Genomic DNA, 24,904 nt, shown 5'->3' with positions numbered 1-24,904 from the left:
TTCCGGTTTGCCAAAAATGGAATTGCTAAATGTCGCCTGCACCCCTTGGAAAGAGAGAAGTAGAAATTTCTCTGCTGACGAGGAGAATGTGATCCAGTCAATGATTGAGGCCAACCCATTCGCCTATTCTTAGAATACATTAAGATTATGCATGGAAAGAACATCGTAGCAAGAAATAGCTAAATAGATACAATACAGTAATGTGATGTGCAACGTGACGCCATGACTGACGCAAAATCAAGCAGAACAACAAAGGTAATGATCGGCATTTCTGGATCTTCTTTTACTGAAAATGAAAACGATAAAACATATAACAATACAAAAATAGTCATAATCATTTTCATTACTTACATCACATATTTATGTACAAACAATCCCTCAATCAAGGGAAGGGTACTCGCAAAATCCTGCGTATCCATTTTCAGCGAAGCCGCCATTTTGTGAGAAATCAGTCATCTGTAGTGATATCATGTCATATTTGGCAATTTCATTGAGGTGAAGGTCGGTGGCATAAGAGTAAACACAATCACCATAACCTGCCGATTACACTTTCAGTATTAAAATGTATTCGTTCGGATATTTTTTCATGAAACTAATTTAATTATCTACATTTAGCCTTCTTCAATACCATATATATAGATATAGATATATACCATACGTGGATATAGGGAAAACGTTTTTTTATTCTTTGTTAGTGTTTGTTTGCTTGAATGTATTTACTGAAAAAAATTACACACTTAGTGTAGTAAACTATATAGAAACATTTACACAACTATTAAAAGGTGAAATGCAGGCACCATGCACTTGTACAACATGTATTTTAGTTCCTATGATGTGCAATATTCAATATTGGGTCCAATATTACAGTTTCATAGGTACCTCTTCGTCAGAATAATTCCCAATATCGAAGTCCATTCCATGATACACCTATCCTTTCTTTGCTGAACTGGCATCATAAACGCAGCGATAGCCATGAAAACCATTTTGAGAGTTAAACACACTGTTAAAAAGTTAGCGGCGGTCCTTAGGTGTGTTAACTTAACGTCACGTTAACATCCTGTTAAAAGTTAACACAGTTTTGAACAACAGGATAACCCTACTTTATTAGTTAACAGTCTGTTAAATGTACTTAACGGCTGGTTAAAAGATAACCGAGTTTTGAACAACTGGGCCCTAGTTATTTCAAAAGAGGGCTAAACAAAATGTTCTTTAAATTTATCTGGAACAAAAATCCAGACAGGATTAAACGTGAACTTTTATCTAAACTTGTTTCAGGAGGTTTAGGCATGGTTGATAATTTTGCATTTGTTAAATCCCTGAAAATTACTTGGATCAGAAAAATCTTTGCAGATAGTGAGTCCAAATGGAAAAAGGCTATTTTTCTCTCAACATCCTGATACACAACATTTATGTGAATTTGGTGACTTATTTCCAACAGTATTAGCCAACAAAGTCAATAATGCGTTTCGGAAGGATGTTGGATATCTTTTGGGTCCTTGCATGCAAAATGTTCACCATCATGCAATGAAAAATTCCTAGCAGATAGTCTTTTTCACAATAGCAACCACATTGTTGGTAGACGTTACTTCTATAGTAGGAAATGAATAGACAGAGGTGTTGGTCAAATCATTGATCTGATCAATGGTGAGAATGATATTATGTCTTTCAGTGAGTTTGAGAAAACTCATAATTTGCATGTTCCATTTTGCCAGTATTATGGGATTGTACAAAGTGTTAGGAAATATCTAAAAACAGACTGTCTATCTGTAAATGTTTCATCCAAACCAGGGGAAAGTCTGTTTATACGAAAATCATGTCAGTTTCGAAAGGTTCAAAATATTATTACTGTGCGCTCGTTTCATCTAGTGATACTCCAAAGTCACAAATCAAATGGGAGGATACATTTACAACTGATCTTCCTTGGAACTCAATTTAACTGAAACCTTTTAAAACAACCGGGGATACAAAATTATGATGGTTTCAGTATCGCTTGCTACACAAACTAATCCCAACCAATGTATATACTGAGTCAAAAAAGAAACTTCACATTCTTTCTTCAGGGCACTATAAAAGAACAAGAGATTGTAAGATGGTTAAATTGTTATCATTTCATTGCTGAGATCTGTGTGATGTACTCGATACGCTGACAGTGCCATAATCAGTTCCATTAGGCTACAAAACATGGGTATACAGAATGTCAAGTCACAAGAATAAAAATGCGAAATTTCTCAGTTCAATATCGTGTATGGCCGCCCCGCGCATTCACCACTGCCAAACACCGTCTCCTCATCGACTGCCTGATGCTTGTGAACACGTGGTTGGGGATTCTGCACCATTGCTTTTGCAAGGCAGCACCAAGTTCCTGCAAATTCTGAGGTTGGTTCCTAAGACCACGAAGCCTACTCCCAAGTGCATCCCAAACGTGCTTTATTAAGGTCAGGGGACCTCGATGGCCAGTCCATGACGTTGATTCCAGCGTTTTGAAGGAAATGTCGTGTCAACATCGCGGTATGCGGCCGAGCATTATCATGCTGGAACTGTAGACCTGGGCCATGAGCCGCCATGAAAGGAACGAGTTCAGGGGTGAGCACCTGGTCGCGGTAAGCAGCAGCTGTGAGGTTTCCACGGATGACCAGAAGTCGGGAACGGTTGTTCCCACAGAAAGCACCCCACACCATGCAACTTCCGGCCCCGAATCTGTCGACTTCCTGTACACAACATTGGGCATAACGTTAACGACGTCGTCTCCAGACTCTATGCCTGCCGTCCGCGAATCTGAGGGTAAACCTGGATTCATCGCTAAAGACGACTCGATTCCAGTCTCTCTGGGTCCATCGGAGGTGACGTTGGGCCCACAGCAGACGTTGACGTTGATGAAACAGCGTCAATATTGGCCCACGATATGGACGTCGAGAATGGAGATTGGCAGCCCGCAACCGATTTCGAATGGGGAGGACAGTCGACCTCTAAACATCACAGCCCTGGTTCGTGTAGCCGGCAGAAATCTGTCACGTAGGTGACGTAGGGCGATTTGACGGTCTTCTGCTCGTGACGTCACAGGTGGACGACCCGACCTTGGGCGATCAGAAGTGGTGCCAGTTTGTTGTAGACGACCAAGCAAGTCATACACAGTACGACGGCTGCATCCCATTGCTCTTCCGACGTCAATAACTGATCTTCCCGCTTGCAACATGCCAACGGCACGTTCACGTTGCACATTTGACAATCGTGGCATTTCAAGTACCGTTAGAACTCTTGTTTAAAAGTGTATTTTTGTCAATTCTTGAGGCCAATGCAAACACGTGCATATGAAGAAAACTTCGATGCGAAGATCACATGATCGATTGCACGAGCAAAACCTGATTCGGCACTAACGTCATTTGCACGACGAATGGATTGGTTTGAGTGGGTTTTGCTAACGTTTTTCTAGAGTCGAAAGATAGGTATCCCATTTCGGATACATAGATGTATCATCAGAGAAAAATTATTCATTATTTTTCAAATTACATTTTGTGAAGTTTCTTTTTTGACTCAGTATATATTTATGTAAAATCAAATTTTGCCTTGTTGATACATGTAACCTTTGTAACTCTGAAAAACAAACTCGAGTTCATTTATTCTGGGAGTGTCAGTTCAGTCCTTTTAGATTTCTTTATTATCATGGCTCAATGAACGTTGTCCGCATTTTCACAACATGACTCTTAGTTCTGATCTTGTACTGTTTGGCCTTAAGGAAAATATTGTTACAGATGATGTATTTGATCTCATTCTACCACTGGCCAAATTGAGGATTGTAAGATCAGTTTAAAAGTGTTTAATCATATTCTAACAAACTATTGAGCGTCATATGTATTTCAGCAGGTCTAACCATAATAAATTCTATGTTAAGTGGTCGATGTATCATCCACTCTTTGAGAAATCTTAGCTTTACTTGGTATGCATGTGTGCACTGACACCAGCAGCTTTTTGTCACTGTTCGCGTGGATCTATGGTATTGCATGTTTATTCTGTACATACTCTTTGTATGCACGTGTGTCTGACAGTTGTATCATGTAAAAAAACTGAATCCTTTTTTATGTCACTTCCTCAAAAGAGGGCAAGGATTTCCCTGTCTGCTTGGTCCCACCTGTGACAGGGATTCAGCAATAAAATATTAAACTAAAAAAAACCACACAAAATTTAATCATTAACATTGGTCAGATATTTCACTTCTCTGGGAATATTTTAGTCTGACCTTTTTTGGGTCATTCATACATCTTTCAGCGAATTCTTTTAAATTTCCACTTGGGGTATGGCAGCAACATGAGCAAGGTTACACAGTTTGAGAAATTTTCTAAACTTATGTTTGACTTTCTGCTCTGGGATTTAATGTAGCTGGGTTTTTTATACATTTAATTTGCATATTCAATCAAACAAATCCCATTTGTGATGATCAAACCCTTTTCAGAAATACAGTTGGAAATATAAGGTGACTGACTGAGTTTAGTTTTACGCCGCTTTTAGCAATGTTCCAGCAATATCACGGCGGGGGACACCAGAAATGGGCTTAACACATTGTGCCCATGTGGGGAATCGAACCCGGGCCTTCGGCGTGACGAGCCAACGCTTTAACCACTAGGCTACCCCACCGCCCCAAATATAAGGTGAACATCTGGTAGTAATGAGGTCAGAATTTGTCTTTAACAAATACGTTTTTCTCCTTCCTTTAGTTGTACCAAGGAAGTTTAATTCTTTAAAATAATTAAGCCAAAACAAAAAAAGCAATACAATGTATGAGTACTTCGGTGATATTAAGTACCATTGGAATAAAAAAGGAATAGGGTTATCGTTCCTGTTTGAAGTAGTTCTCATGTTCCTACGCCAATATGAAATCCTTCCAAGTCGCAATTCGGCTTGTCCCAGAATAACAAAAGTTGGTCACGAATGCTCCATGTGTATCACTCGGAAAATAGCATTCGGAATCGTTCGGGTACAAACATTTTCGAGGTAAAAGTTCAAATGGTATGTGCAAATGTTAAGCTGTGTTCTGATTTGCTTATTCAAAAGGTTAGCTGACGCGACCTTCTACTAGGGTTTGTTAGACTCAGTATAGCAGTGTAACGAATAATACTGAGCCTAAGTTTACTTAGACTGGAGGAACTATCCCAAGAGCAGAAAGCAGCGCGACCAGCTTCGTGTCTGCTCAACGTCACTCGAATTTGAGGTAATAGGGAGGGGTTCACTGGATGGATAAAAGTCTGTTTTGTTTGTTACTGACCGATGGCTGAGCCCGTGTTGTGCACGTCAGAAAACTACATATACACAACGGAATAGTTGGAGTGTCTCACATGACTTGAAGCTTTACCTTGTGACGATGAGACAAAATCTGAATGAACAACGGCACGTCACTGACATCCTAGCTTGGGCTGTTGTTCCACATTTCCATGACCATCCTATGAAGGCAACGCACGTCTTCATGATATACTTACAAAATATGCTTCCTTTTCTGGATTCAAAATAAACATAACAAAACAAATATAATATGGATAGTATATGGCTTATCTAGTACGCAATTCTGTAAATCCATGAACTTACATTGGTCGTAAAAAAAACTTTTACTTTACTCGGAAATACCTTCCTGTTATGTATTCTGGTTCATTCACAGGTTCGATTCCTTGACATGATCCCATTAAACGATTCCACATTGATAACAAACAGACTTCTTTACTTCAGCGTTTAATCCAGAAGTGAGACTACAAATGACGTCATAAATATACTGGCGCGTAGTTGCACACAGGCAAAACCCGTTATTGAACAGGATATAACACTTCCAATACAACAAGGCAGAATGGTTGAACGAAATTATAAAGATAAACTAAAAATCTTATACCAAACAATGACAACGTGGTCCCGGTGGGACCTGACAGGATACCATTTCTCAAGAGTTTCATTTTACCTTCCAAAAGACGTATAAACGTCCTTGACCTTTCGTAAACCATCTTTTCGCCATGCTCCCTAATCCAAAAATGAATAAAATAACTGATCTCCAAAAAAGATGTTTTAGGTTTCTGTGGAAGGATAATCCCGACAAAATATAAGGCACTACTACAATACAGACATGTGAAAATGGTGGACTTAATGTACCCCTCATTTTGGAAACAAAACAGTCTCGAAAGATCTCTTGATTAAGTGAGTGAGGTTATAATCACAGGGGCAGTATTTCAGCCGTATATTGACTAAAATAGTATAAATTCGTGGTAAATAAACTAATTTTAAAAACGAAGGACTGTAAAACCAACTAGAACATCACAGTATCAAGAAATTAAAACTAGCATCTATCTCTCAAATTGGATTTCAAATTAGGACAATACGATATAAGAATGGGCTATAGGTCACCAGCAACTGAAGGTAGATCACCATACTAGGGACCATGGGGACTGGTAGTGCATTTGCTACAGGCATGGACCCTATCTGAATTTACACCATCCTTTCAGTAAGAAAATTAATTCATAATTTAAAATCACAAAAATACTACGTTTAAAAAGGCTGGTAAGTTTTAATTTACTTTGAAAGCTTTGGAACGTAAGTACCCTCTAATGAGACCAATACTTTAACCCCCTTTGAGGATACAGCTACTAACAATCTCAGTTACTAATACGTCCAAATATAAAACAATATATCTTTCAACAATACATAACAATCAAAATTTCTCAATAAGTCCTATTTCTTTTAGAAAAACAAAAACCTTATTGAACAGATCCATCAATGTTTTAACATTGAAATACTTATCCCTTGTGATGGAAAAATCAACACAGCCAAGCAGGAAATGCTTGATTCTCTCACTACAAGGTATGCGAAACGGAGGACCCTGACTTTTTAACAGGTATTCACGGCATCGTCTTAAAATTAACTATCAAATCTGGACTGACAAGACAAGCAGGTGTAAGTTCTGTAACAATGTAGGGTTATACAGCAGGTAATTTATTAATACCTACTTGAGTGTGTCCAACTTCTTCTGCGTCAGATCACGGATGTACGATCTAATGATAGCTTTGCAATCGGAGTATGGAACGAGAAGAGGTGTCACAGATTTCTTGAGTGCTGCTTTAGCAGCAAAATAGGCCATTGTGTTACCAGAGATTCCAGCATGGCTGGGTAACCAACAGAGGACAATGTCGGATTGACTAGTTGCAAGATCATTATGTAATTCAATAATTTCAATTAAAAGTGGATGTTTACAAGATATATTTGTCATAGCCTGAAGTCACGAAAAGGAATCTGAAAAGATTATATATTGCTTATATATTGTGTTTTTTAATAAAAACTAGGCGTCATTAATAAAGGGTCAGAAGATATGTTTCACATGTAAAGAAAAGTCTCTCAGAAATAATAGAACTAAGAGTGTCATCATAATGTTTAATGTGTTGACAAACGTGACACATCGTGACACATCGTGACATACAGACAAAAAGTTCAAACAGCACTAGCAACCCCTCAAAACGAAAATGACAAACATGAAACACTCGGTCATCCAATATCTTGTGTACCCTCCTCGCGCGTCAAAGACACAGGTGCACCTTGTTCTCATGCTCATTATCAAGGTCATGAAGAAAGCTTGGGGAAACGCATTCCATTCCTCTACTAGAGTTCTGCGGAGTCCTGGGAGATCAACTGGTGCCGGGTGATGTGTGTACACACGTCGACCGAGTTCATCCCAGGCATGCTCAATTGGGTTGAGGTCTGGCGAGCATACTGTCCACTCCATCCGCTCTACACCCTGCTGCCTAAGGAATTCTGTGACAATCCTGGCCCAATGAGGCCTAGCGCTGTCGTCTTGCACTAAAGAGCCATGCATAGCTTGCAGGAATGGTACTGCTATAGGAGCCTGAACCTCGTCCAGATAACCCTGTCCCGTAAGATTACCGTCGACCAAGTGCAGTGGAGTACGTCCAGTAGGAGTTATCCCTGCCCAAACCATGACCGACTCCCCTCCAAATCGGTTATGCGTGGCTACAGTTGCATCTGTGATTCGCTCTCCATTGCGACGATAAATCTTCTGCCGACCATCATGGAAGGACAGATTGAATCTGTTTTCATCAGTGAAGAGCACAAAGGACCATTGACTTTGATTCCAGCTTCCATAGTGTCTACTCCATCTCATATGCGCCTGTCTGTGACGTGGTGTTAGTGGTGGACAAACTGCAGGTCGCCTTCAGTGGTGTCCGTCTGCCCTTAAAGGTCAACGAACGGTGCTCCTTCATATCCTTACATTGTTAACATTTTAGTGTTTTGTCTGAACATCTGCTGCGTTAAGGAATCTGTTACGTCCTATCATTTCGGACTGTTGTGCCTCTGGGGCGACCTGGTCGCTGTGCATATTCCACGGACCCATTGGCTTGAAATCTCTGTCACAGTCTACCAATAGCACTCTGACTTACATTAAAGCGAACAGCAACCTGTCGCTGACCAGATTCCTTAAGGTGTATAGCCTGGCCCCTTTCAGCAAGTGTCAAAAAAGTATCTTTTTAAGCTGCGATTCAAGCAATTGCGCCACCATCCTTGGACCGATATGTACATTTTATTTATTTCTTAACTGATTACGTTCCTGTCTATACTGTTTGTTTCTGACCTTTATAATGTGGTCAATGTAAGATCGACTTTGGGTGTTACTAATTGCCAAGTAGGAGAAGAAAGAAAACGCGAAGGAGATATCTTTTCCAGCTCAGTGCCAACACCAGAAAGAACAGGTTGTATTCTTATTCCAAGAGGTGAAATAAGAGAAAACTTGGTATTATACGGATCCTCAAAAAGAGGATTTAAAATTTGTTATAAATAGGGTTGCCCTCATTAGAATAACGTTTAGTGACATACTGCAAAGATAATTTGATGCGGCGATGCTTCAAAGATGGTTCATCGGCTTCGACATATAGACTGTCAACAGAAGTTCGGAAAGATCCCAGACATAGTCTCAGACCTTGATGGTGGGCAGAATCTAACACATTGAGGCTGCTTTTGCAGGCTCCACCATAGACGATGGAGCCATAATCAAGCTTGGAGCATATAAGTGCTCGGGACAGTTGGAGGACGGTTTTCCGATTCCCTCCACACTTTGTATTAGAGACAACTTTCAGCAAATCAAGTGCTTTCAGGCATATTTTTTAAATATTTAATATGGGGTCGAAAAGTCAAATGCTCATCAAAAATTAAACCTAAGACTTTTGCTTCCTTTACTACTTTAATGGGTATGTTATCTAAATATAATTCTGGGTCTTTGTGAGGTTGATACTTTCGGCAGAAATGCATACAATTAGTTTTAGATTTTGAAAATTTAAATCCATTTTCTAAACACCATTTATCAATCTTGTTTAAACAAAGCAGCAGTTGCCTTTCAATAGTATGCATATTTTTGTCACGACAAGAAATATTAATCCACAAAAATGATCCATCAATTGAATCATTTATAACTTTTGCTTAACTGTTGATCTTAAAGATAAACAATCAGACTGAGGAAAACCCACGCGGACGTGAAACTGCCTGTCATTAAAAGGTTTGATTTAAATTGAGGTAAACGGCCTCTCAATCCGAAGAAAATGACTATTTATCATGCGTTCCACGGTTTTGCAAACACAGCTGGTAAATGATATTCAAAGGATCGGTATGATCAGGTTCGCGTTTAGGGATAGGGACAATTATAGCATCACGTCATGAAGAAGGGAACATTCCAGACGTCCACACATAAAAAATATTCAAAAGGGTCTCCACAAATGATTTCGGTAAGTGCTTCAGGAGTTGATAATGGATGTTATCAGCTCCTGTAGCAGTATTGTGGGCCTGGTCAAGAGCAGTATGGAGCTCATTAGTCGAAAATACCTCGTTGTCATCTTCCCCATCATCTGAAGTAAAATTAATGGATTTCTTTTCTTGCTGTTTTTGGTACTTTTGGAATTGAGGTACAAAATTTGATGAAGAAGAATGTTTTGCCAATGTTTCACCAAGTTTATTAGCAATATCGGATTTATTAGTTAGTAACTGGTTTCCGTCTAAAAGGTGGTGAATGCCAGATCTAGAGCCCTTATCCTTGAGTTTCTGGATCATATTCCATACTTTAGAAATCAGCGTACGTGCATTTATTTTGATTGGCGTTTATTTTGTTTAAAAATGTACGCCATGCTTTAGCGTTTAAATTTTTTAAATTTGTTCAAGTTAACGGGGCTGTGGATTGCATCATTCTTAACAAGGATTGAAGATCCTGCAGTAGCCCTATCTCCTGGAGGAGAAAAATAGTGATATGCATTGTACTGACGTAATTTTAAAAATCTGGCTCCTTTAGATATGTCTTGTAAGCAGAATGCTGACGGTTTAAAATCTTGGACTAAAAGCTGTAAATCATTCAAATTTGCCCTAAGTCCTCTGCAGTTTACGGAAGCGCTGAAGGGACCTGATGAAATATAATTTATCTTGAACGCACGAGTTAGTATGTTGAGTGCACAAGTTAATATACTGAGCGCTCAAGTTAGTTATCTTGAGTGCACAAAATAATATATTGAGCGCACAAGTTAGTATGTTGAGCGCACAAGTTAGCATCTTGAGCGCACACGTTAGTATGTTGAGCACACAAGTTTGTTATCTTGAGCGCTCAACTTCGTGTTTAGCATCTAATGGCGCTAATGCAACGCACGTTCAGCTTGACTGCTGGCTAAATGTACAAACCTATATCCTTTTTGGAAGATTTCAAACGATGCAAAGTCGGAGTTTACTAGGTTCTTATGATGAGACTGTAAAAGTACGCAAATGTATCATGAACATCGATATGTTTATGTAAACGTTCATCGTCTTTATGCTTGTCAATACTATTCTTTGTGACTGATTTTACCACCTTTTGTTTTATTACATAAAGCCCGTCCAGGTATGTGTAATGTCATAATAAGAATTAAAACATAAACATGAGTAGGAGTTTATTGCAGGTATGTATAATGGTTTTACTGACTTCTTATATTGGTACATAGTATTATGAACACTAGCGTAAATCTTGGATATCTTGTTTTGTGCTACGGCTATATTATGTATATATAGTATTACATGACCATGAAAAATGTAAACATTGAGTGTTATACTTAATTATAAAACTGATGTCTGATGTATTGGAAGTAAAGTCGACCGCTTTCAGGGAGCTATAGTCTATAGCACATATACCAACTTTACTTCTTACTAAAATACCATGTTCCCCGTTTTACATCCTCCGTTTCAATCCCTTATGTATAAGTATGTGTGTTGTAGTTTATTTAACATGTTTTAACAACACAGGAAGTTGAAGAATAAACACGTCGATGAAGACGGCGTCTTGAACGAAATTCAACACCATCCGGGTCCAACACTCTTAGCAATGACCGTACAGTATCCTGTTTTACGATTAAACCGCATTGGATACATGTTTGATGCATCCAACAATAGTCATGTCTTTGTCCAGATCGTGGAAGTTGTCCGCAAATAAAGTATGTAACATCAGCGGGGCGGTGGGGTAGCCTTGTGGTTAAAGTGTTCGCTCATCACGCCGAAAACCTAGGTTCGATTTACCACATGGGTACAATGTGTGAAGCCCATTTCTGGTGTCCCCTGCCGTTATATTGCTGGAATATTGCTAAAAGCGGCGTAAACCGTACTCACTCACTCACTTACTGTAACATCATCAAATGTGGTATCTGGTGCGAAAGAGGGACATACACCTCAGAATACGCTTTAAGTGGCGTACTATACATACCTTGACTTTTGATAAGAAGATGTGCTATATCTTTGTATTGGAACCCAAAACTGAAATAAGCATGAATCAGGTCACGTTTCCGCTCCTCCGTTGCTTCGGCACGAACTGCTTATGGAGTAATGTATCTCAAGATACTAAGTTGAGCACTCAACATACTAACGTGTGCGCTCAAGATACTAACTTGTGCGCTCAATATATACTGACCCGCAATGGAAACCCACAACTGATTTTGATGCGGAATAAAGCAACAAAACAAAAGTTTAGATGCAAAACCATTTTCAGTTTATGACATGAGTAATAAGCAATGATTAAGGTTTTGAAAAAGTTGGATATCAGCAAATGCGAGTGGTATAGATAAGGTCAAACAAGGTCACCCCTTTAAAAACTGCCAGTATCTTGTGTGTCCTCCATTCGCCCTGACAGCAAAGGAACCACAACGGGCCTCAGGACTTCATCCACATAACGGACCGCCTCCGTGGTGTAGTGGTTAGAACGTCCGCCCGGAGAGCGGAAGGTCGCGGGTTCGATCCCCGACCGCGTCATACCAAAAGACGTTAAAATATGGTACTTGTTGGTCTCTGCCTGGCGCTCGGCATTGATGGGTACAACAAGGACTGGTCGGCTCGGAGTCAGTATAATGTGAGCTGTCTATTCGAGAGATGTTCGACTGTACTTTCCATGTAGGACATGACCAACATGGAAAGTACAGTCGAAAAACTCTCGAATTAAAGATCACATATACTCTAGGGGGGTACAAATACATAAATCACTAATTGGCATCGTTATAAATGAAACCCCGTCATTAAAACTACTCATTTCGATCTTTAATTAACTTAAATCGACCTTTTTGAAAACAGTGCACAATTCTCACCCGCGAACGAAATTTCAACCAATCAGAGCGGGGCGTCTCTGTGACGTCATATGAGGAATAGATATGAGGGCCGATGCCGAATTCATGTACATTTCAGGGGGTAAATTATCTTGTTTACAGGTTTGTATAAACCTGAAATCGTGACAACTGTTGTGAAAAATGAAAGCTATATGTTCTCACAATCTACTGTCATTTAATTTTGTCTCTTGCTTTGCCTAGTTTCCGAGTTACAACTTGTTTTCATAGACGATTCTGTCAAAATCGCTTGGTGTTGCTCGGCCTTATTTGTTCGAGCCATAATAAATGTACATATATGCGCAGTATGACCTTAAAGCTGCAATGAAAACACGAAGTTTGCCATGGCTAACCAAATCCTTTTCCGACTACAGGAAGCTGAATACGCTGACCCAAGTTCCGCACCAAATGTCACTGCACACATTCTGCAGAAGTTATCAGGTAAAAAGACAGCACTAAATATTGAAAAATATGGTCAACTTTAATTACTGGATGGATAACAGGGCCTTGTAGACCTAGATAACACCCTAACAGGGCCTCATACTTGATAACACCCTGCTGGTAGGGCCTTGGCCTTCTCGGCAGGAAGTTATAAGGTATAAAGCCCTGATAGGAGGGTGCTATCTCTCGCTGAGATGTTCCTCGGGGAAAACAACTCGATTGAAAGAGTGTTACATGGGCATTGATTAGCACTGATTAGCTCTAGCGCTCAGCCCAGAGAGTTGTAAATATAATTGTGATTAGCTTCTAGTGACTGCGGACTCTTTGCGGAGTTAATTCCCCACAACCAGACCAGCACGCCAGTTAGAAAGAGGTTTCACCAGGAACATCATTGGGACCCTACAAGATAATATCACGCACCTGTCCTATTTACATTAAAAAAAAATATTTTTTTTCTTTAAAAACAGAGGTGGGTTATACTGAACAGTGAACTGCATAACGAACTCGGAGTTCATTGACATGATATCAACTCACTTAGTAATATAAACATGATTATCAACTCACTGCTTACTGATTGACATTGATTGATATCAATTCACCTCTTATTGATTGACATTGATTGATATCAATTCACCGCTTATTGATTGACATTGATTGCTATCAGTTCACCGCTAAGGGGCGATGGGGTAGCCTAGTGGTTAAAGCGTTGGCTCGTCACGCCGAAGACCCGGTTCGAATCCCCACATGGGTATAATGTGTGAAGCCCCTTTTCTGGTGTCCCCCGCCGTGATGTTGCTGGAATATTGCTAAAAGCGGCGAAAAACCAAACTCAGTCAGTCAGTCAGTCACCGCTTACTGATTGATATCAATTCACCGCTTATTGATTGACATTGATATCAGTTCACCGCTTACTGATTGATATCAATTCACCTCTTATTGATTGACATTGATATCAGTTCACCGCTTACTGATTGATATCAATTCACCTCTTATTGATTAACATTGATTGACATCAATTCACCTCTTATTGATTGACATTGATTGACATCAATTCTCCTCTTATTGATTGACATTGATTGACATAAGTTCACCTCTTAGTGATTGACATTGATTGACATCAACTCACCTCTTATTGATTGACATTGATTGACATCAATTCACCTCTTATTGATTGACATTGATTGATCTCAATTCACCTCTTATTGATTGATATTGATTGATTTCAACTCACTGCGTAATTATTGATATATACTCAGAAATTATTATGGGTATATATTATGCTTATTTCTCATCGAATGCATCACTTTCAAAATGGCAAATCAGCAATTTGAGTATAAGTTCATTCCAACTCCACGCGAATCTCTGTATAGATATATACATGTTTAACTTAGAGTGAGACACAAACCCAGTGCTGCATCGTGGATGTGGTAGATGTGCCTAGATAAGAACTGCACATCACCAATCATCCTGCCCCACATAACCACGGACCGGTCAATAATGACATAAAGTTAAGTGGGAAAGGAATTGCCATTTTTATTCATTTTATATCAAATTATATAACAGGATATAAGGGTATTGATAAAGAGCAGTTACATTATTCGATTTTCACATATATTGTACTTATGAAGGGAAAAATAACAATATTGTTTCTTTTTCACAGATTCGAGAGACACTGGCCAAAATGCAGCTCAGAGTCAAATCATCTTTGACGCCAATGGTATCTTTATACAAGGAGGAATTGTTCTCTATGAGGGATAGTGCATGGACAGAAGACCACTCATTGCCGAAATCACAGTTGTCGCCTTCCCTAAAAAAGAACTCGTAATACGAAATGAAATCTGCTATCGATCGCCATTGACACCATCTGTGAACACATTACGGAGACATCTGCTGTTCTAACACATCCATCTGTCTTTTGTATCTCAACAGCCCAGTCCACGCTCTCCACATGAGGACTCTTTAGAAGTTTTGTGAAAGGTTAGTTTTATGCATATTTATTTGTTATATACATAGCAAATTAGACTCTATATTGTATTAAATAGGTATAAATATGTTCCCGATAAAATTAATGTAAATATTTACACATTATGCCATTTAACTCGTGCGTATGTACGTATGGTTAGTTTTGTATGTGTTAAGTCTAGTCACTATGCTGGCTAGTAATTCTTGTTTTGTATGTATCACTAGTACATGTATGTTATTACAATGTCATTAGTATTTAATTAGTACCAGTACTATATAGAATATGTAGTTTAGTGTATTTACCTCAGTTAACCTAATGTTTGTACCTGAAACTACCGTTAGTTTATCAATATATTTTAAACATTTAGCTTTAAGATAATTACTGTCAGGGATACAAGACAGTTTATTGTCAAATGTTATTCCTAATAACTTGGTCTGATTGGAGTTCTATTTAAAAATAACACTGGATCATGGTGCATTTTACGTTTACTGGAAAATGAATGTCGCACGTTTTGGCTTTAGAAGATTTAAATCCGTTTTCCAGTGACCACTTTTGTTCCGACAAAGTTGTAATTCACGGTCTCACAATTGCATGTATATTTGCACAACTTCATGATGAAATAAAATCACCAACAAATAATGAACCATCGACATTTTCATTCAAACCTTTAGTGAGGCTGTTGTCACTGGCCCAATACTGCCCTGGAGGACCTTCATATATATATATATATATATACCATATGTGTCCTAAATATAATACCATTCGATACGAATCGTATTTTTATGTGAAAGGTTTCTCCCTGCGGGATGTGCTAAATGGCAATAACTCAGTATCTCATCAGACGAATATGGATATTCTACGGTCAGTCCATCAATTCATTATTACATCAAAACGTTTTGATTCATAAAGTTTTGTAGCTTCTCTTATTTTGTATTTGTATCAACTGACCATGAAACAAAACCAAGATAAATTGTTGATATCCATGATTGTTATTATTCAGAGATAACTTCATATAACCACTATACATATGTACAACATTATGCACAAATGTGAACGTTCACATGTATTATGGAGCGGCATTAATATAAGCCATTTAGGCTTGTTTGCCAATCCTTTTCTTTCTTCTTGAATACAATAAAATATGTTTAAACCTTATATATCAAATATATATTTGGATAATGTGGAGCCCACCCGAACTTTAAATTTTCGATCTTCTAAAAGCGTGTGATAAAATCAAGCATACGACCACGAAGACCCAGATCTTTCAAAATGCCATACTTCCATGTTGTGTCATATCTGCCTTTTCTAAATAAAAATGATTGAACGTGCTGTTTATTTGTGAAACCATTGCGTAACAATGACTCCAGTCAAACGACATGATACAAGGATCTCCCCTGATGCCTAAATCCGGACTGAATATCAGTTATCAGATTGCTGGATTTCAGACACCAGGCAGCGTAAGAATGACTCCAGTCTAACTACATGATACAAGGATCTCCGCTGATGCCTAAATCCAGATTGAATATCAGTTATCAGTTTGTCAATTTGCCGTTGACTTAAGATAGAAATTCTTGTAATTTTCCGAATGACTGAATTTGAAATCCAGAATCTTTTCCTGTAGATTTTGATTTATTTGAAATTTTGGATCATAATTGGCAGTTGATGAGGTTTCGCTCATTATTTCTGCCAACTTATTGGCTATGTTCTCTTTGGATGTCAATTTGTTATTGTCAGTTTTTAAGTACTGAAATTTTTATTCTTCTTACCATATTCCACACTTTATTTAGTGAAGTCCGAATAGTCAATACGAGTAGGAGTCAATATGGTTGCCATTTAAGATATGTCTCGGCAATTGTTGTGATGGAAGTTGGTGGACGCAAGCTTGGAAAATTTGGAAGCGTTTGAGCTTATGGTTTGGTCTGTGCTCATTGTCTCAGAAAGGGATAGCGACTTGGCACGTCCTGGCGAAATTGTTGGGAATCTGATTCGCACGTGCACAAAAAATGAGAATCCTCAGACGTTTAGTTTCGGTGATAATTGTAGCTGAAAGTTGACTTAAATGAATTAATTTTAAAGAATTGTCTGTCCTGCTCTGTTTGGGGTGTAGTAATCTGGGCTTTTATATACATTAGTTTCCACTGGTGTACATGCATATGATATTTTTGGAGAGATTCTAACCACTGGTTCTTGATTTATAATTGGAGCACAAATGCCGGAATAATTTACAATGAAAGTAATCATAAATCGAGAGATTACAATAGGGCTCTGACCTTTTAGGCACGGAGCTCTAATATCGAAATTACAGCCGAGATAAATAGTACTGACATGTAGATAAGTACTGATATCAATGCTTGTCCGTATCATTTGTACCTGGCCATGGATTACCCATTGCTAATGAAAGACAATTAACTTCTGACTTCCCTTGTTAGGTCTCCACACTTGTTGTCTTATATATAACTACCTGCTTCCAAGCATTAACAACGCATTATAATCTAATCTTTTAGTGCCAGCAGAAGTTGATCATCAACCTCTTCCTGTCGAGCACAACATGGTGTCTTGCAAGAAGAGCTGTGGTTTCCAGAGGTCGTTGTTCTTGCTGTGTGTTCTACTGCTGATGCTGAACGTGTACCTCTCTGTGTTTGGTAACACTAGAGGCGGAGGTAGAAATCTACGTACCTCGCACAAACTGAGGATGTCTGAAATAAATGATTTGAAAATAGCGCCAGAGGCAGCATCACGCCAGACATCAGTCATCTCCAGTTCTGCAAACGACGTCATTATGAACCTATGTCCTCCAACGCCACCAAACTTAGGTGAGTTAGTATTGTATTTCACAGTATCATGGTGGGATTCACCACAGTGGGTATAGTTGCCACATTTCTTTTTGGCTACCCAGCCATGTTGGAATTTCTGGTAACACGGTGGGTGATGCTGGAACTAAAGCAGCACTCGACAAATGTGTGACACTTCTCATCCCCTACACAGATTATAAACCAATCATTAGTTATTACATTAGAGATCTAAGACAAAAGAAGTTGGATACCCAAACTCACTATCACTTACACCTTCTTAGATTGTCTGTCCAGATTTGAAGAGGTCATTTTGCGACTTACGGTCAAGCATGTTATGCTTGAGATGACGGAAAGGTGTAGGTCACTGTAGAAAGGGTGTGTTTCTAAGCACGAGTTTCTCACGCCTTTTCTAGAGACGATTTGGGGTGGTCTTTAAAAGGGCCATTGAATGGTGTTTCACGATATATTGTTTGTTGTTGTTGTTACAATGTCATCACATCCATGCTAGATCTACAGGCCATGTCCATTATTGTTAAACGTGTGACACAGAATTCAACTAGGCTTTAGATCATCCCGCAAACAACATGTTCACTGCTACTAGTATCAACGCCCTGGCTCCTGTGACGATGTGGGTTTCTTGTCTCAGGTTGCTTCTAAAGCACTCACTGTTTCCAACGCCAAATGACTATGCTCAACCATTCACACCCCTGCTGTCGATGCGGGGCCAAAACACGTGAAAACTATCGACAGCATGGACAACCACGTCTGAGGAATGGGCATGGCTACAGAGTCTGTGAAGAAGCCTTGGGCCCTTACCACCAGTGTTACATTCTTAAAGTTGGTGAATCATTAATGACCACCAACAAAAATTCTCCAGTCATCTAATCCTATTCACCAAGAATATGGATTTCACGAAAAGAAAACTTTTGGAAACCACGTAATCCGCCGCCACAAACCTTTGATCAACAGACCACGGTTACCATCGTCCAACGAAGTGATAATCAAGCTACAGACCTCTTATCAGTTAACATCCTATTAGCCTATATTTTTTTTAAAATTTGTTTCTTTTTACTTTTTTTACGATTTACACTAAATCCATCTACTTCTTAATCGGTTATTGGCTTCATTACCCCTTGTTATTTGTTGATCTTACTCCCAAACTGGGCGTCGTTTATGTACCATCTGCTATTCAATTACGTGCTGTTGTTAATGTTATAGAGATTATTCACCGTGTGTTTTCCGTATCATTAGTATCATATATTAGGTCACAGCTATTAGTTATCCAAAGGAGTAACTTATTCCAAAAAGCCTTCACTTTATAACATGAGTTTAAGTGCAGAACTCATTTTATTTGGTATATAGGAAAATGTAATAACTGATGGGGTTTTTTACTTGATTTTAATTCTTTCGAAGTTTTTTATTCATAAATGTAAATTAAACAAGGTAAACCAATCTCTCAAGAATTTCCGATATGAATAGAAAAATACATATACAATAGAAAAACAAATCTTTACTGATAAATGTGAACAAAATAAATCTTATTAACAGTGGATGTCCTACCTCTCATTGTTTCAAGACTCCAGTTGACTGATTTCAGAATACTGAATCTTCTAGTCTTTTCACTATGAGTCCAGCCATGCTCATTCCTTATGTTATGTTATGATGGTTGGTATATTTACCATATTTCTTGGTCAAGTGTGAATGAAAGTTGCGAAAAGATTATATCTTAACTTTGCTTGATATGCACCTGTGTGTTCACACCATTCATCTGGTTCATTTGTATCGTGTTTATACTGTGTCATTTGGTATGCATGTGTGTGTGACAGTTTCATCTTGTTAAAACGCTGATTCCTTTATCATGTCTTTTTATGAATCCAAGAGGGCAAGGGCAAGGAATTCCCTGGTTCCTTTGTCCCTACCTGTAACAGGGAGTCAGTAATAAAATATCAATTACAAAAACCAAAAACAAAAGAAAACTACCAATTTGCAGGGGAGTAAAATCATATTTTACTTACACGATCCTAGTTATCATTTAATAAACGATGGTGAAGATAAACAATATTAAATAAATAAAAAATATCATATATTAGGAATGCAAAATGTATTAATGCATATTTTTATTCCTAATATAAGATATTAATGTTACGGAAACACACGGGGTTGATAATGTCTTTATCATATAATGCTATTTTTCTTTAAAAAGAAGCGAATCGTACGTGAATTTATATGACTAGAATCGAGGATTCACGTACGACAACTCTGCGGTACACCAAGGTGAAGGTCGTTTACGGCGCAATGAAAAACTCCCTGTAAACTCGTGATGACGTCATCAATGAAATGTTAAAACGTTTTAGGACTCACAAGGCGTGTATGGAGTTTTGTGAAAGTAGTTCGTGTATTGATCTAATTTGCATATTTATCATATTGGAAACCAAGTTCATCAGATTGCTTTATTGCACTGATAAACACCCTCTATAATATGATAAACACACTTCTCAATACTTGTTTGTAGTCACCTTTAGCTTGAAAACGATGTAAGAATCTACACTGAAACCTCGCCCTGTGCAATAAACAAGAAGTTATTATCCATAGGGTTGTATGCTTTATTACTGACATCAGCTTCCACTACAAGCTATTTCCTTTTCTAAACAGATATATCCGTGATGCAGAAGTAGTAGCCGTGACGTGCACAGACTGACATAACGTTTACAAACATTGTAGCTGTGACGTGCACAGGCTGACATAACGCTGACAAACATAGTAGCTGTGACGTGCACAGGCTGACATAACGTTTACAAACATAGTAGCTGTGACGTGCACAGGCTGACATAACGCATACAAACATAGTAGCTGTGACTTGCACAGGCTGACATAACGCTTACAAACATAGTAGCTGTGACGTGCACAGACTGACATAACGTTTACAAACATAGTAGCTGTGACGTGCACAGGCTGACATAACGCTTACAAACATAGTAGCTGTGACGTGCACGCTTACAAACATAGTAGGCTGACATAACACTTACAAACATAGTAGCTATGACGTGCACAGACTGACATAACGTTTACAAACATAGTAGCTGTGACGTGCAGGCTGACATAACGGCGTTTACAAACATAGTAGCTGTGGACATAACAGTAGCTGACATGACACGCTTACAAACATAGTAGCTGTGACGAGCACACAGGCTGACATAACGTTTACAAACATAGTAGCTGTGACGTGCACAGACTGACATAACGTTTTACAAACATAGTAGCTGCTGATGTACACAGGCTGACATAACGCTGACAAACATAGTAGCTGTGACGTGCACAGACTGACATAATGCTTACAACCATTGTGGCTGTGACGTGCACAGGCTGACATAACGCTTACAAACATAGTAGCTGTGACGTGCACAGACTGACATAACGTTTACAAACATAGTAGCTGTGACGTGCACAGACTGACATAACGTTTACAAACATAGTAGCTGTGACGTGCACAGGCTGACATAACGCTTACAAACATAGTAGCTGTGACGTGCACAGGCTGACATAACGCTTACAAACATAGTAGCTGTGACGTGCACAGACTGACATAACGTTTACAAACATTGTAGCTGTGACGTGCACAGGCTTACAAACATAGACATAACGCTTACAAACATAGTAGCTGTGACGTGCACAGGCTGACATAACGTTTACAAACATAGTAGCTGTGACGTGCACAGGCTGACATAACGCTTACAAACATAGTAGCTGCTGCGACTTCCACAGGCTGACATAACGCTTACAAACATAGTAGCTGTGACGTGCACAGGCTGACATAACGCTTTACAAACATAGTAGCTGCGACTTGCACAGGCTGACATAACGCTTACAAACATAGTAGCTGTGACGTGCACAGACTGACATAACGCTTACAAACATAGTAGCTGCGACTTGCACAGGCTGACAAAACGCTTACAAACATAGTAGCTGTGACGTGCACAGACTGACATAACGCTTACAAACATAGTAGCTGTGACTTGCACAGGCTGACATAACGTTTACAAACATAGTAGCTGTGACGTGCACAGGCTGACATAACGCTTACAAACATTGTAGCTGTGACGTGCACAGACTGACATAACGTTTACAAACATAGTAGCTGTGACGTGCACAGACTGACATAACGCTTACAAACATAGTAGCTGTGACGTGCACAGGCTGACATAACGTTTACAAACATAGTAGCTGTGACGTGCACAGGCTGACATAACGCTTACAAACATAGTAGCTGTGACGTGCACAGACTGACATAACGTTTACAAACATAGCTGTGAGCAGACTGACATTTGACGTGCGTGCACAGGCTGACATAACGCTTACAAACATAGTAGCTGTGCCGAGCACAGACTGACATAACGTTTACAAACATAGTAGCTGTGACGTGCACAGACTGACATAACGCTTACAAACATAATAGCGTGTACACTGCTGGATTCTGGTGGCGGACAATTAACGCGCATGCGTATATCCTTGGGGGAGATACCACAAATAGGCTGTATTTATTGTACCCACATGAAGAATCGAACCCGAGTCTTTGTTTCGTCGTGCGAAGACCTCAACCAATAGGCTAACCTTCCACCAGTGATCAGTCTGTTATGCCATGCACATCACCTGACGTTATCCTTACATCTAGGAAACCATTGGTCGCCCTCTAAGGCCCCACATTTCGCTGTGCAGATCACTGAGTTGCAAGAAACCTGTGGTCGAGGGTTCCTAGGAGTGTTTCATCTCCAGGGTTTTATGTCTGTGTTAGAAGTGTTTTAACTGCACAGTGTGCTGACTCAAAACATTCATGTGAGTGTGGTTACCTTGCCTATGATAATATTGAACCTTAACATGTAAAATGGATTTACTGGTTGTTTCAGTTGGTGCGTTGGTTGTCGATATGGAACCTGTATCATTCGAGGAAATCGAAAGGCACCATCCAACCATGACACCTGGTGGCCGATTCCAACCTCTGGATTGTAAGTCCCGTCACCGAGTGGCCATCGTTGTTCCCTACCGCGACCGAGAGCAGCACCTCAAAGTCCTCCTCAACAACCTTCACCCCATTCTGGAACGACAGCAACTAGACTATGCTATTTATGTGGTTGAAATGGTAAGTATGGGAAAGACGAATTTTACTCTGAGAAAGGGAGACCCGAAATATCAGTTACCGTTGTTTGTGAAAATAGGTGCCAAGAGATTGTGATATATGACATCCGTCGTCTCCATTCTTTTGAATTCAGTGTATAAAATCTTACTTTCATCCTGCCTTTAATTTGACCTGGAGTGAAACACCTTAGTGAAAATATTACACTTACATGTCAGATCCGAGCCTCGCACGTGAACAGTATTCAGGTTAGATCACGAACATCGTGTTGGAGGAATACCTAGTACAGTGATTGGCACTCGTGAAGAACAACCTCCATGTGGTGAGTGCTGGGTATCTCTAATAGCTCTTCCCCCGTGTGGACCCGGGGCAGTTTAGGTCCCCAGCATTCCATTGCTGGTCATAAGAGGCGGCCAATTTGTGCAACCTGTTTGCCGTGGGTTGCGCCCCTTTGTCGGTGGGGGACGGGAGTCTGGTGGTTGAGGGCAATAGGAGCCTGTAACCGTATTCATTTTGCCCAACACACCACTTAGACCCTTTCTTCAGCTAGACGGCTGGTAGAATGGGTCCGGTTCTATCAATCGGCTAGACACGCCAGGCCCTGTGCATAGTGAACATTATTGCACATATTTGATACATTATTTGGTCTTGGCTTTCAAATTCTAATTATTGACGACATTAAATTGCCTAGAGTCCTATGCCAGAAGGCGGAGGCTCATGGGCCAATCTGGTGTTGTTGACCTCCGAATAATGTATATCTCCAATTTCTTGTCATGGGAACAACCAGCCTGGCATTAAAATGGTAGATACATAGAGCTATCTGTGTAAACTTCTAAGGAGTATAACACCCCTGTATCCCAGTATCCCAGCACCTTGGATATCCGGTGTTATTTGACACTGTCCTTGTTGACGCTCCATGGTGGGTGGGGAGCAAGGGTGCCGAATCGTTTTCCTTTCATCATGCTACCTCAACAAGCTGGTTCAACAACGCAATGAAAAAGAGACGACTTGATAATCTAGATCGTTCGAATGAAACAAATCCTTCCAACGTTGATTCACGGCCTCGGTTTCTCGAGATTGAAGATGCAGACTCTCTACCGATCAAATTAAACCCGTTCGCCATTCAAAGGCTATTTCCGGAATTTGTGGAGAGGTGGAAAATGTTAACCATCTCCGAAGTGGCTCGCTTCTTGTGGAGTATACACGGAGACAGCAATCTCTCAATCTGTTGTCAGTCAATATTTTTACAAATATTGAGGTTGCTGTGTCTGTGCACAGAACGTTTCACTCTTGTCGTGGTATCATATGAGACAGGGCTCGTTGTCTCTATGATATGTCAGAGGAGGACAGAGCTTCAAAGCTTGAAAATCAGGTGTCACGGCGGTAAAACGCAGAAATGTTCTCTACTGCATGTCAGACTGACTTGACTTAGGTGAAGTCAGCTAAACCTATTTCTTCAACGTCAGCCATGACACCAACTACCCCAGTCACTCGATCTACGTCTGGTTCCCAGACAGATGAAACTGCTCACGGGACGCCATCACAAGAGTCTGTATCAAAACCAGCCAGCAACCAATCTAAAAAGAAGAAAGGAAACCAATTAACAAGAGACAAACCATCTACTGTCACCTTCAGAGGTTCCAACGTATAACGCATTCGGACCTCTAGATATGGAGATTACTCTGTCCTCAGGACAGGCGGAGGAATAGTTCCTCCTCACATTCCCGTGAACGATCGCAGATTGAGCCTCCATGACTCAGTTATCGACTTTAATGTAGTGGAACTGCAAAAGACTGAAAAACAAACGTTAATGAGATGCAATTATTATCAAAGGATTTTAAACTGTCAGCATTATGTCTACAAGAGACATATCTGAAAAATACAGAACACTTTAATCAAAGATAGTATAGTGATTATCTTTCTCCTCATTTTCTCCTCTAGGAGGTAAAGCAGGAGG

At 39.6% G+C, this 24,904-nt stretch overlaps 1 protein-coding gene across 1 annotated transcript; it reads left to right on the top strand.

Moving 5' to 3' along the window:
* The first annotated feature begins 17,575 nt into the window (after positions 1-17,575).
* Positions 17,576-24,702, top strand: LOC124279846 (beta-1,4-N-acetylgalactosaminyltransferase bre-4-like). Its single transcript, XM_046715725.1, has 3 exons — positions 17,576-17,840; positions 22,721-22,953; positions 24,640-24,702. Exons 1-3 carry the CDS (start codon positions 17,576-17,578, stop codon positions 24,700-24,702), a joined length of 561 nt encoding a protein of 186 aa, XP_046571681.1.
* The last annotated feature ends 202 nt before the right edge of the window (positions 24,703-24,904 follow it).

This window comes from Haliotis rubra, unplaced genomic scaffold (genome assembly GCF_003918875.1).
Source record: "Haliotis rubra isolate DU_JTF1 unplaced genomic scaffold, ASM391887v1 Scf257, whole genome shotgun sequence".
NCBI lineage: Eukaryota > Metazoa > Mollusca > Gastropoda > Lepetellida > Haliotidae > Haliotis > Haliotis rubra.
This window is presented reverse-complemented; position numbering and strand designations above follow the sequence as displayed.